The 12,248-nt window shown below is 33.3% G+C and overlaps 1 protein-coding gene across 1 annotated transcript; it reads right to left on the bottom strand.

The window, feature by feature from the left end:
• Positions 1-8,995: 8,995 nt before the first annotated feature.
• LOC143632621 (transcription factor MYB4-like) lies at positions 8,996-9,799 on the bottom strand. The gene is made up of 3 exons (XM_077101092.1): positions 9,659-9,799; positions 9,431-9,560; positions 8,996-9,345 (listed from the first exon to the last, which is right to left on the bottom strand). The coding sequence occupies exons 1-3, from the start codon at positions 9,789-9,791 to the stop codon at positions 9,000-9,002; spliced, it is 609 nt and encodes a 202-aa protein (XP_076957207.1). The 5' UTR covers positions 9,792-9,799; the 3' UTR covers positions 8,996-8,999.
• Positions 9,800-12,248: the final 2,449 nt, after the last annotated feature.

Consider the following 12,248-nt stretch of genomic DNA (forward strand, 5'->3'; position numbering starts at 1 on the left):
GTCGTTTCGATGTATTAAATATATTTTAATAAAGTGATTCCCGACATTTAATGTTCTTTATTCGTTGTTCGTTGTTATAAATTCCCGAACCTTAATGTTAACCGAACCACGCGAGTAAAGCGCGTAAATAATCCAAAACCGAAGACCTTATAATATAAAGTTTGGGCAAAAAGTGTAAACTCTAAAAACATATTATAGCTTAAAAAATATTAAACATCATTTAAAATGTTTATGAAACTGCAGGGTCTAAAGTGTAAATAATATTTAAATTATATTACTAAATTAACCCAAACCCTACCCGCCCCGTTTTTCCGGCCACCCTCCGGCCGCCGGAATCGGCGCCGGAGGTAACCCAAACACCACCAAACTTCGTCGTTTTAACCGAATAAACATGTAAACGTGTTTCTACGTCAATATAAAACATTAACCAACAAGTTAATTGCGTTTATTCGCCGTAAATAGACCCGTAATCGTCGCCGGAAATCACGGATTCACCATTAATGCAAATATCGCGTATACGCTCCACCCCGTAGTATAAATAGATGTCCAAGCTTCATTACAACTCGCTCATTCCTCTCAATCCCCCTCTAATACACTGAGTAATCTGTAATTGGGAATTCTTATAAAATTCTTTTCGGCAACTGGGTTTCGGCCAAATCTTAACATCTAAAGGTAATTGATATATGCATTTTAATGTCGTTAAACCAATAAACAAAATCCCTAAACTAATTAAAACGAACATGAAACAGATTCCTCAATTGAAATATTATGGTTCATGTTCTTATGATGAAGAAGATGAATCTGAAATACTACACACATATATATTTTCTTATACCCAAGATGAATTGATCTTGTAGTCCAACTGGTTAAACCCGTACATCATAACCATGAGACCCGGGTTCGAAACCCGGGTCATGTGTTTTTGTTTTGGTCCAATAACTATTATTAACATTATTATCAAAATCATTTAAACTGTTACTATATTTAAAGAATGGAAACCATAACCTTAACGAATAGAAGACCCAGACCAGTTGGTTAACACTATAAACCCATATCACCGAGACCCGGGTTCGAAACCCGGGTCAGACATATGCTTTTTCTTTTTATTAATTCAGTTTAATCAATTAACGATTTTAATCATTTAAAAATCATAATAAATTTATAAAAACCTTTTTAAATTAAATAAAAATTATGTAAATTAACTATAAAATATATCTCACCATTTTACATATAAAAATCAAGTTTCTCGTTTTCATAAGTCGTTATTAAAAATCGTGTAATAATCGCAAAGTAAACTTTAATTCTCTAAAAATCGTTTTGTTAAAGCAACAATTATATTTTCGACTTGTAAACAATAGTTCAAGCTTTTCGAACATATAAACTTTGTTTTCTCGCCATTAAAGTGCTTAAATTGTACTAATAACCAAGTCATCGTTAAAACATAAATAATAATATAATAATGTAAGAGCCATAAGATTCGTAATAAAATTATAAAATAATAACTAAATTCTAAAAATTTTTCGTGCAATTAATCAACTCTAGAATCCCGTTAGAATATCTGTTAAAAGTCGTGTTTATTCTTATTTATAGTTTATCCGGATTGACCGATTCGGTTTCCTTTGACGCCTTCAAGTTATTCTTATTCCTTTTTCACTACAACTACTAAGGTGAGTTTTTCACCACCCCTTTTTAATGTTTTAATGTTTTGGGGTAGCATATGTATCCTTATAAAGATTCAAGTGTTATTTCTTCTATTACAAAACTACAATTCGTACATGGACTTGTGTGTTACTTGTATTACTTGCACGAATATTACTTGCACGATTGGAAGCCTCATTAAGTATGATCATACGCCCCCCTTTGCACTCTGGTCCATTTGTACCGAGTGGAAAAGGGCCTCATTATCCAAGTACTTTGGTTGTTACCAATTGGAAAGGACCTTGTAACATCCTAAAATTTTAATTATAAATAAAGAAAGTTATGTTTAGTGATTTCACGTTGTTAATTATTTAATGTCGAGTAAGGAGGGAGTTGGGCTTAGATTGCGTAAGATGGGTTAAATGAGAATGGGCCTCGGGTCCGTGGGCTTAGAGGGATATAAATATCCCATCCCAAACCCAATCTTTCATTTCCACCTTCTTTCTTCACACACTCAAAACACACACATTCTAACCGATCAAGATTCGAAGCCGAGACCCGAGATTTTGTTGATAGATCTGAGTTGGTAAGGTAAGAACAAATCCACCAAAGCTAATATTACTGAAAATGGTTAGGATTGGATGGATTAACCGGACCCGAAAACCAAACTACCCAAATCGGACCCCTAAAACGTCGATTTTAGGCCGATTTGATGGTTGGGATTTGTAGGCGCCGATCATATGATTCCGTGGGTACCAAAATCGAGTTATTTGGCTAAGAAACGAATGATTTATGGGCAAACAGATCTGCAGCGCGATAACTTCGCCTTCAAGATTAAGTTCGCCTGATGAACTTCGCCTTCAAGTGTAACTTCGCCTTCAAGCGTAACTTCGCCTAAGGTTTAACTTCGCCTGAAGCCAAGTTCACCTAAGGATAACTTCGCCTACGGCCAAGTTCGCCTAAGGTTTAACTTCGCCTGAAGCCAAGTTCGCCTAAGGTTTAACTTCGCCTGAAGCCAAGTTCGCCTAAGGTTTAACTTCGCCTGAAGCCAAGTTCGCCCGAGGTTTAACTTCACCTGAAGTGAAGTTCGTTTAGAAAATAAATTAAAAACCTAATGGAAAATGTGTTAAGGCAGCTTAACCCCAGCCAGGGGCTCTGCCCCTTGGACCCCGCTAGGGGCTGCCGCCCCTAGAACCCCGCTGCCAGGGGCGCTGCCCCCGGACCCCCGTTCGTTGTGGGTCATATATAGATAGAAATACAAAACGAGTAGTAGTAGTTAATTGATATGTGTAAATATTATACAGTTAGTCGAGCCCAGTTAAAGAAAGGAATTACGATCAACGGCGAGCGTAACAGGATCCAGGTGAGTTTCTAGCCCCATTCCTTGTTATGTTTTCGGGGCTGTGTGCATACTTGATGTGTTGTTAATACATTTATCCTAAGTGATAAGTGTATGCCCTATATGATATATGTGTTATGTAAGAATGATTGCTTGATGGTACGTGAACGATCTTCGGATATTGCACGTACTGTCAGGTTGTAATGTTAAGTATAAGGTAAATATGATATGTATGCTCATGCGTATAAATGTGATAAAGTTAATAAAAGAAGGAAATAATGATGTATGGTTGTATGGTTACGAAAAGGGTACCGAGCCCTAATAATACTCTAGGTATGATGTATGGTTGTATGGTAACGAGAGGGAATCGAACCCTTCTAATATTCGAAAACTAGGGACCAGACCCTTATAATATCTGTGATGATAGGGACCAGACCCTTATAATATCTGTGATGTTAGGGAATCGAACCCTTCTAATATTCGAAAACTAGGGACCAGACCCTTATAATATCTGTGATGATAGGGACCAGACCCTTATAATATCTGTGATGTTAGGGAATCGAACCCTTCTAATATTCGAAAACTAGGGACCAGACAATTATAATATCTGCGATGATAGGGACCAGACCCTTATAATATCTGTGATGTTAGGGAATCGAACCCTTCTAATATTCGAAAACTAGGGACCAGACCCTTATAATATCTGTGAGGTTATAGGGCGAAAGGCTCTTTAAAAAGTATGATTTTGTATGTAAGGAAAGCATGAAGGTAAAAATGAACGTATGATTATGAATGTAAAGAAAGTATGAAAGTAAAAAATGAAAGTAAAAGCACTTAGGTGTATATGAAAGAAAGTTAAGAGATTAAGTATGAAGCGTAAGAATGTATTGTATGATTATGTGATTAACTAGAACTCACTCAGCGTAGCTGACTTTTAGTATGCACGCAGGTGAGTAGGATGAGGCAGCTCGCTTGAGGGGACACATGGCACTGAGCAAGAATCTGGCATCTGAAGACTTATGATGTTTTAATTTTAATGCTTTAATGTTGAAAGACAAAGGATGTTTTGAGACAAGTTATGAATTATGTAAAGTTTTATGAAAGTTTTATATTCCGCGTAAATGTTTTAATTAACTCTGATATTTAGAACTGTGTTTATGAGTAAATCCAACACGAAAGTAGGGCTACCGGTAATGGGGCCTTACAGACCTTACTTGCGCGATTATCCAAGTACGTTGGTTGTACCAACTGGAAAGGACTTGCTCGTTTATCACATGTCTATGAATTGTATGGTTTTTATGTACGTATTTAAACTGTGGAAACTCACCTGCTATATTTATAGCTGACCATATTTTATACATATGTTACAGGTACCGTGATTAGAGGTTGAAGTATTGAAGACACTTAGATTACTTAGGGTATTTCAATAAAAGAACTATTGTGATGGTTATGTTTTGGTTTGAACTTATATTGTTACTTTCGAACTTGTGTTACTTGACCTATTAAATGAATTAATGTTATTATGGTCACTTAATAGTGCCACGTGTGTTTGAGCAATCTGTACGTCACACTCGGGCGTTTCCGCTTAAGCCGGGGTGTTACAAAAAACTTATGTCAAACATTTGTGTTGATTGAACAAGTTTTTTACATTTTATATTGTTTCTTGATATGTTTTCCATCCGTGTGTAACACGAGTTATTATCTTAGTGTAATCATATAACAAAATTGTTTTTTATAGATCACATAAATTCTTTCTTCTTTTCATAGGCCACTTTTGCTCATTTGTTACCGGATCTTTCTTGGTGTGGGTTCTCATGATCATATTAGCCTAGAGGTGCACAAATCAGGTTTTTCAAATACCCGGGTTTGGGTATGAAACCGGATTCGGATACGATCGGGTATTGGAAAATCAGATATTGGCATTACCCTGGTCGGGCTCGGGTCCGGGTATTCTCTCTAAAATCCATACCCTATGCGTCGGGTTCGGGCCGGGTATCGAACCGGGTATTCTAAAACCGGGTATTAGAGTACCCTATTTTCGGGTATTGAAAAAACCTTATTTTTGGGTTTTTTTTTTTTGCTTTTTTTTCGGGCATAAATTGGATTTTTTTGAGTTACAATTTGTAGGAGTATTTTCGGGTATATTTCGGTATATATATGGGGTATTTGGAAAATTCGGTTTCGGGTATTGGAAAAACCCAGTTCCGGTTTTCAGGTATTACGGGGTATAAATCAGGTCCCGTTCCAGGTACGGGTAGTTCGGGTATTAAAAACCCGAGTATAAAAAAAACCGGTTCGGGTATTTTTTCTAGTCCGGTTCTAGATTCGGGCTTTTTGTGCACCTCAATATTAGCCATCGAGGGTTCCTTTCCTGACTGGTTAATAAATTTTGGTTGTTAAGCTGTTTAAAATTCATATTTCTGACATGACTAACTATATTTACCTTTATGAAATTATGAAAAATGTCCATAAGGTATTTTTTTTAACGGCCAACAAACACAGAATGTCTAGGTATTTCGTACGGGGTGACCTAATGGCAAAAGGCCACTGCTAGTTGGCCCCAGAGATGCACAAATCGTGTTTCAAATACACGGTTTCGGGTATGGAATTGGGTTCGGGTATGACCAGGTATTGACAATACCCAGGTGGGTTCGGGTCCGGGTATTGCATCTAAAAGCCATACCCTATGTATCGGATTCAGGTCGGGTATAGAACCGAGTATTCTAAAACCGGGTATTTGAATACTTTATTTTTGGGTATTAAAATAAACCCCCCTATTTCGGGGTTTTTCAGGATTTTTCCTGGGTATAAATTGGAATTTTTAAGGGGTTGAACTTTTTTGGGTAATTTCAAATATTCTGCGGGTAATTTCGGGTATTTAAAAACCCCGGTTTCGGGTATTGGAAAAATCTGGTTCCAGGCATGGAGTCATTCCGTTTTTCGAGTATTACAAGGTACAAATCAAATCTGGTTCAGGCACAAGTTTTGGAACTAAAATGCATAACCTATCTGTTCCCTACGGGTAGGGTTGGGTATTAAAAACCCAAGTATAAAAATAACCGGTTCCGGGTTTTTTTCAGGTCCAGTCTCGGGTTCGGGTTTTTTGTGCACCTCTAGCTGGCCTAACCCAGCCGTACGGAGCCCTTAAGCACCTCCAAGTTATCTTCAGTTCCGTGGAAACCCCCACAGGTGATAAAACTCGGACGCTTTTAGGATCGAGTGGAAGATCACAACAATTCCAGTTTCCTTTCATTGAGCCACCTATATCCTTAAATTGTTGTCACCCTTTATTAAGCTACCCATAAGGTATTAAAATAATGAATTTAGGATATGATCCTTATTTAACTTTATTGATAAAGAAAAGCCATTGGATGTTGTAATAATGTGTTCTATTTTTGTTTTCATGTTTTCGAGTTGTGACATTTTAATTGGTCACTCTTTTACATAAATAGTGTTATGACGTAAGGGGATCACATTTGTTGGTTGTTTGTCAAGTTGTTCAATCAGGGAATAAAGCAAAAATTGTAGAAGTCAATTAAGATCTACCACTAAATTATATAATTTTGCCCATACATTTAGTTCATGCGTTATTTTAAGGGCTCGTTTGATCACATAATGTTCATGAGCGAATTGAATTTTTTTTTAAAGGAATTGGAATTATATTGATAACAGGATACTAGATAATATAATATGTAAAATAAACGGTTATCGACAATCAAAAGTACAACTTATTGCTTGACGTAAGTGATCTAGATCCATAAAACAAGACCATAATAAGTCAATGATGTAAGATCCAGCCAACACTCAGTCTTCTCACTAAAAGACATTTTTAGTTTTCATAATTAAGTTTTGGGGTGTAAGAACAAAAAGAAGATAATGGATGCAATATAACTTTCAACAACAAAGAAACAGCCGTTTCATACAATCATTGAAGACATAATTAGAAACATCGTGCTTAATTTGAATGAAAAGTAGAGCTAATGGTCCCTCCATGAATTGAAACAATTGGTGTAATTTTCACCTCACTAAATCTTTGTAACATTTTAAAGTTATGAGGTCATTCGTAGCTAAGAGTTTTGGGATGACTTTTTGTCCAAAACTCCTCGGGACAATTTTGACTTCAAAGATTCACCCAATGTTGTGTACACAACGTTAGATGAAAAAGAAAGTGAGCCTAAAGAGGAAATCCAGCCAATAGAGAATAAGGGGGGATCGTTTCAAAAGTTTTCCACTACATTTGATCTTATGAGGTTTTGGCTATTGCTAAAACTTTAAGTTTGTATGTATAAAAGTTGTCATTCAAATAAAGACGTGATATATATATATTTTTTGGTAAAATTAACACAATATATAGTTTAAAAATCCAAACATAATTATGACGAAATCAAATGGCATATATTATTAAAGCCTTACACTGACATAATATTTAACTTTTTAAGTACGCCAAGAAGAAATCTCATTTTAGTGATTAATTAAATATTAACAACTTTTTTTAACGGCCGATTTATTAAGATAGAAACAGAAACTAGAATAGGAAGAATGAACACCACGAATATTCAAAGGAAGAATGAACACCATGAATATTCTTAATCTACCTCATTCAATTTTCCCTTATGTTTCCAATGGAAGGTTAATCTTTTTATGTCTTCTAATTAATTATGAGCCTACTTACTGAAAGCATTCGATTGTTGAATATGGCATCATTTCTTGATTTTCATATACACCAATAGCTAATGGAAGATTAATCCTTAATTTTATGTCTTCTAATTAATTGAAACACTTTTGAAAGTTGGTTACTATTTTATGAAGTTGCCCTTTCATTATATTTTCTTTAAATGTTTCATTATATCTTCAAGCGTTTTAAAAGTTTAAATTAAATTAGCTATTGGTGTATATGGAAATCAAGAAATGATGCCATATTCAACAATCGAATGGTTTCAGTGAGTAGGCTCATAATTAATTAGAAGACATAAAAAGATTAACCTTCCATTGGAAAGGGGCAACTTCATAGAATAGTAACCAACTTTTAAAAGTGTTTCAATTAGGTCACTCAACTTTAACAAGTGTTTCAATTAAGTCACTCAACTTTCATGTTTGTTTATTTTAAAGGTTTTAACATGTTTTTTTAGTATTTTTCTTTTTTGTTTTACATATGGAATCTTTTCATCTCTTTTTTTATGTTGACGCTAAGTGGTGACGTGAATTTTATTTTATATTTTTAAATTTTAATATAATTAGCGTTTTTTAATTTTTTTAAATTTAACTACATATATTGCAAATTCCGACCCCCACATCTTATCCTCTATTTCTTTCTTGACACACAAAAAAATCGATGATACTTAATTTGAAGATTTAGTGACCCGATTTGGGTAAAATATGCATCAGTGACTTAATTGTAACACTTTTAAAAGTTAGTTACTATTATATGAGATTTTTCCAATAAATGAAAGGTGCAATCAAAATCGCAAAAACACTGGGCGTAAATAGAACAACTAACTTAATTTAAACTTAAAAGGCTTGATAATATAATGAAAGTGTAATACTTGGTAAAATACCAACTTTAAGGATCCGAATGGTTAATATGAAAAGTATGAGGGTGGTACGAAAGATCTTAAGGGACGGTTACGGTGGACATCTAAAGTTAAAGGGGCAATCTAGTTTTCTTGGAGTTTTAAGTTCTTATATTCATCTTAATGTTTAAGTTAAAATTTGTTTATTATTTCAATTAAGTGTTTCCTTGTCTTAGGAGAGATAAGATTTGTGTGTTTTATAAATCTATCTAAGAGTTTTCATTTAATTTCTATTATGTTCTCGTTTCTTATTAACAAAAAGATCGAGTCACATAAGGCTTTATGCAAATCATGTTTGATTTCTTGATTAACCTGATTAAACAAGTTCAACAGAAACATTAATATAAAAAAAAAAACCAATTTTTACAAATGCGGATTTCTCAAAAAAGAGAAACAAAACTGCCCTTTCTAGTATTATTTTTCAGAAAACATGTTCAGGTTATGTTTCCAGTCTACATGTTCTCAAAGGGGTTGAGTTGTTGCCAGAAACATTGAAGATCATCCACAGTTCCTGGTGAGCCGGTGCCGTAATAATCATAACTAAATTCCACTTCTTGATCTTTGGAAGTACTAGTGCTGCAAGATGTGAAGATATCATCTTCAGAAGTCAAGCAAAAATCAAAAAAGTTATCAATATGATTAGTAGGCGGTTTCGGTTTCATTTCGACTACTTGATCATGCTGAACATCCAATGATTTCATGTTGTAATTGTTCACACGTTTCTTGAGATAGGCATGCCAATGGTTTTTCACTTCATTATCAGTCCTTCCAGGAAGTTTGGACGCAATTGCAGACCACCTATTTAATAGATTAAAAAAATCATGAGAGATGATTCAATCTGTTTATAAAAATATGATCAAATTGAAGCGACATATACACGTACTTATTGCCAAGAACCGAATGCGAATGGACGATGATTTCATCCTCTTCCTTGGAAAAGTTTCCTCTCTTTATGTCTGGCCTTAGATAATTCATCCATCGTAGTCTACAACTCTTCCCGGTTCTTGCCAAACCTAAAAACAAAAGCAAAAAAAGGGGTCAAAAATGCTACCTCCAACTTATCACGTAACATATATATATTAACGTCGAAATTAGGGTTTCGAATACTTACCAGCAAATCTTGGCATCTGGGTCCAGTTCCAGATGCCATATCTGCTAATATAAGCAATCAACATCTGATCTTCTTCATGGCTCCATGTACCTTTCTTTAAACCAGTGTTCATGTCGCTATTTGGGGTTCTCATGTTTACTTGTAAATGGTCTGATATGGTGAAGGAGTGATAGAGTGGATGCAAGCTATATATACTAGTGTTTTGTAACAGTAAATACGTACTCAAGGATCTACCTCGATCTCACCATCCTGGAAAGTTCTATCGTATATAGTTTTGTTTTGACATATGCATGCACGTTGGTCAATAGAAAGAATTTAATATATATATAGTATATTTATCTAGAAATTAGCTATTATATTGAGGGATGTTGAGAGTCGTGAATCATATGTATAGGGTTTGATAATATAGTAATGAAGATCCTTAGAAAATTCTTTAAAATTTAGAACTTTAAGTATCATTTTGAATCATAAAAAAAATTATGAAATGAAGAAAATGAAAATTTTAAAAAGTAAAAAAATCAAAAAATTTATTTTTCTTACCGGTTTCATAAAAAAACTAATTATATACATATGCATATTTTTATTTAATCTTAATTTACATAATGTAGACATATGTATATTATCATTTATCTTGATTGAATAATTGTGCATATGTGTATAAAGAATAGCATGTATAAAATTAAAAAATACGTATTATACATATATGTATAATTTTACTAAAATGATATTTTTTATTTTTTTTATAAAACTGGGATGAAAAATAAAAATTTTTGGTTTTTTTACTTTTTTTATTTTCGCATTTTTTTGTTTTATAATTTCTTAAAAAGAGTTTTTTTATGATCCAAAATGGTTCTCAAAATTCTTAATTTCAAAATGGTTCTCACATGATCCCAATCCTAATGATCTATATAAGAATTAGTGTGTGTTTTATTTACATATAGAGCAAATACCATTAAAAACTAATATACTCTCTGTTTTTTCTCATAAAAGTCCCTCAATAATTTTTTACATATAAAAATCCCGACACATGCTAATTTTGAACAACGTACAAAATAACATAATTTATAAAAACACATTTTTTTCTTATGTGACAACAATTGGCGTACTTAGATGAGCTTTATTTCATAATGTAGTTTCTTATTTGGTAAAAAATGGCATAAGCTTCCAGGTATAATAATTATGATTTCATAAGCAAAAGTCGAGATAAAAAGAATATAAGAAAAGAAAATTGACATGAGTGGAGTGGAGTGGAGTGCGGTTCACGGAAATACACAATGGGATTTTGAAAACTCTAACTTAGGATCACTGTTTTAAGAACCGGTATTTTTCTCATACCGGGTTTGGTTCGAAAATGGTACAACCGGTTGAACCGGAATGTACCGAGAGGTTCAACCGGTTTAAATAATTTACCTTATAATTCCATATAAATACACTTTCAACTCAAAAAATAACCAAAAGTATATTAATAAACGTCATACTTGAACCAAATATCACCCATGAACAATGGTCGAGTCAGATAGAAAGTTTATACTTTGTATACGAAATTAGTCGATTACAAATGATGTAAATAAACCAACATGGATTTGCATGATACAAAATTGGTTGATTAACTAATCGTCGTTTATCGTGTGTACTTGTTTTAATTTTATTCGCTATGTTAAAAGTCATTTCTAAAAATATGGGCCGCAAAAAATATCAAAAATCTTTTGGATTTAAAACCAGTATTTAAAAAAAAACGGCGGTACGATGTTCTAGCAAACCGCCAAAAAATACCGGTGACCTTACGAAAATCCGGTATAAACGCTTCAACCGGCCGGTACGTACCGGTTTTTAAAATACTGCTTATGATAGGAACTTAAATGAGTATAACTCATAGGCTAAAGTTTCAGTTAAATTCGTTTTCTAGTATACTGAAGGTTTTTTTTAAACTTTTGCTGGCGCAGTTTTATTGTATATGATTAAATAGTTGATATATGTATTAAAAAATAGTTAAAAAATTCATATATTTTCAAGTTCTAGGGTCCGATACGGTCTGGATTTATACGAAAAGTTTTGTGTATAAATCCTAAACCAAACCATTTACTACGGTTAAAAAACTTTTGAAACCGACCAACTCAAAGTTAAAAAAAAAAAAAAAACCGATCATGAAACCAACGTTTGAATGGTTTCAAGTTTTTATTCCGAACCGTGAACACCCTAATGCCACATAAGAAAAAAGAATGTGTTTTTATAAGTTATGTCATTTTTTTGTTCAAAATTAGCATATGCAAGGACTTTTATGTGCAAATAATTGTTGAGAGACTTTTATAAAAAAAAACAGAAAGTATATTGGCCTTTTATGATATTTGGCTATTTACCCTTAAATATATGAAAATTATTTAAACAAATATATCGTTTTTAAACTTAAACAACTACATATTTTTTTATCGTGCTTGAAGAATATTATACATTATGCATTGAAAATTTGTATTTTAAGAAAATATATACAATTGTTTGATTTTATAGAAGAATATATGTAAGTGTTCCATTAAAATTTGTCATGATTTAGTAATGCTTACATACATAAAAATAAGTGTTGATTAAATCTTAT

The sequence above is a fragment of the Bidens hawaiensis genome, unplaced genomic scaffold (assembly GCF_021521415.1).
Source record: "Bidens hawaiensis isolate Kalapana, Puna unplaced genomic scaffold, B.hawaiensis_p1.1 tig00006520_1, whole genome shotgun sequence".
In the NCBI taxonomy this organism is placed as follows: Eukaryota; Viridiplantae; Streptophyta; class Magnoliopsida; order Asterales; family Asteraceae; genus Bidens; species Bidens hawaiensis.

Bases quoted from the DNA above. Each gene is read 5' to 3' on its own strand.
- LOC143632621 (XM_077101092.1), bottom strand. From the start codon at position 9,791: ATGAGAACCCCAAATAGCGACATGAACACTGGTTTAAAGAAAGGTACA. The intron at 9,561-9,658 runs GTAAGTATTCGA...TTTTGTTTTTAG, and splicing joins CCAGATGCCAAGATTTGCTG to GTTTGGCAAGAACCGGGAAG. The intron at 9,346-9,430 runs GTACGTGTATAT...TCTATTAAATAG, and splicing joins CATTCGGTTCTTGGCAATAA to GTGGTCTGCAATTGCGTCCA.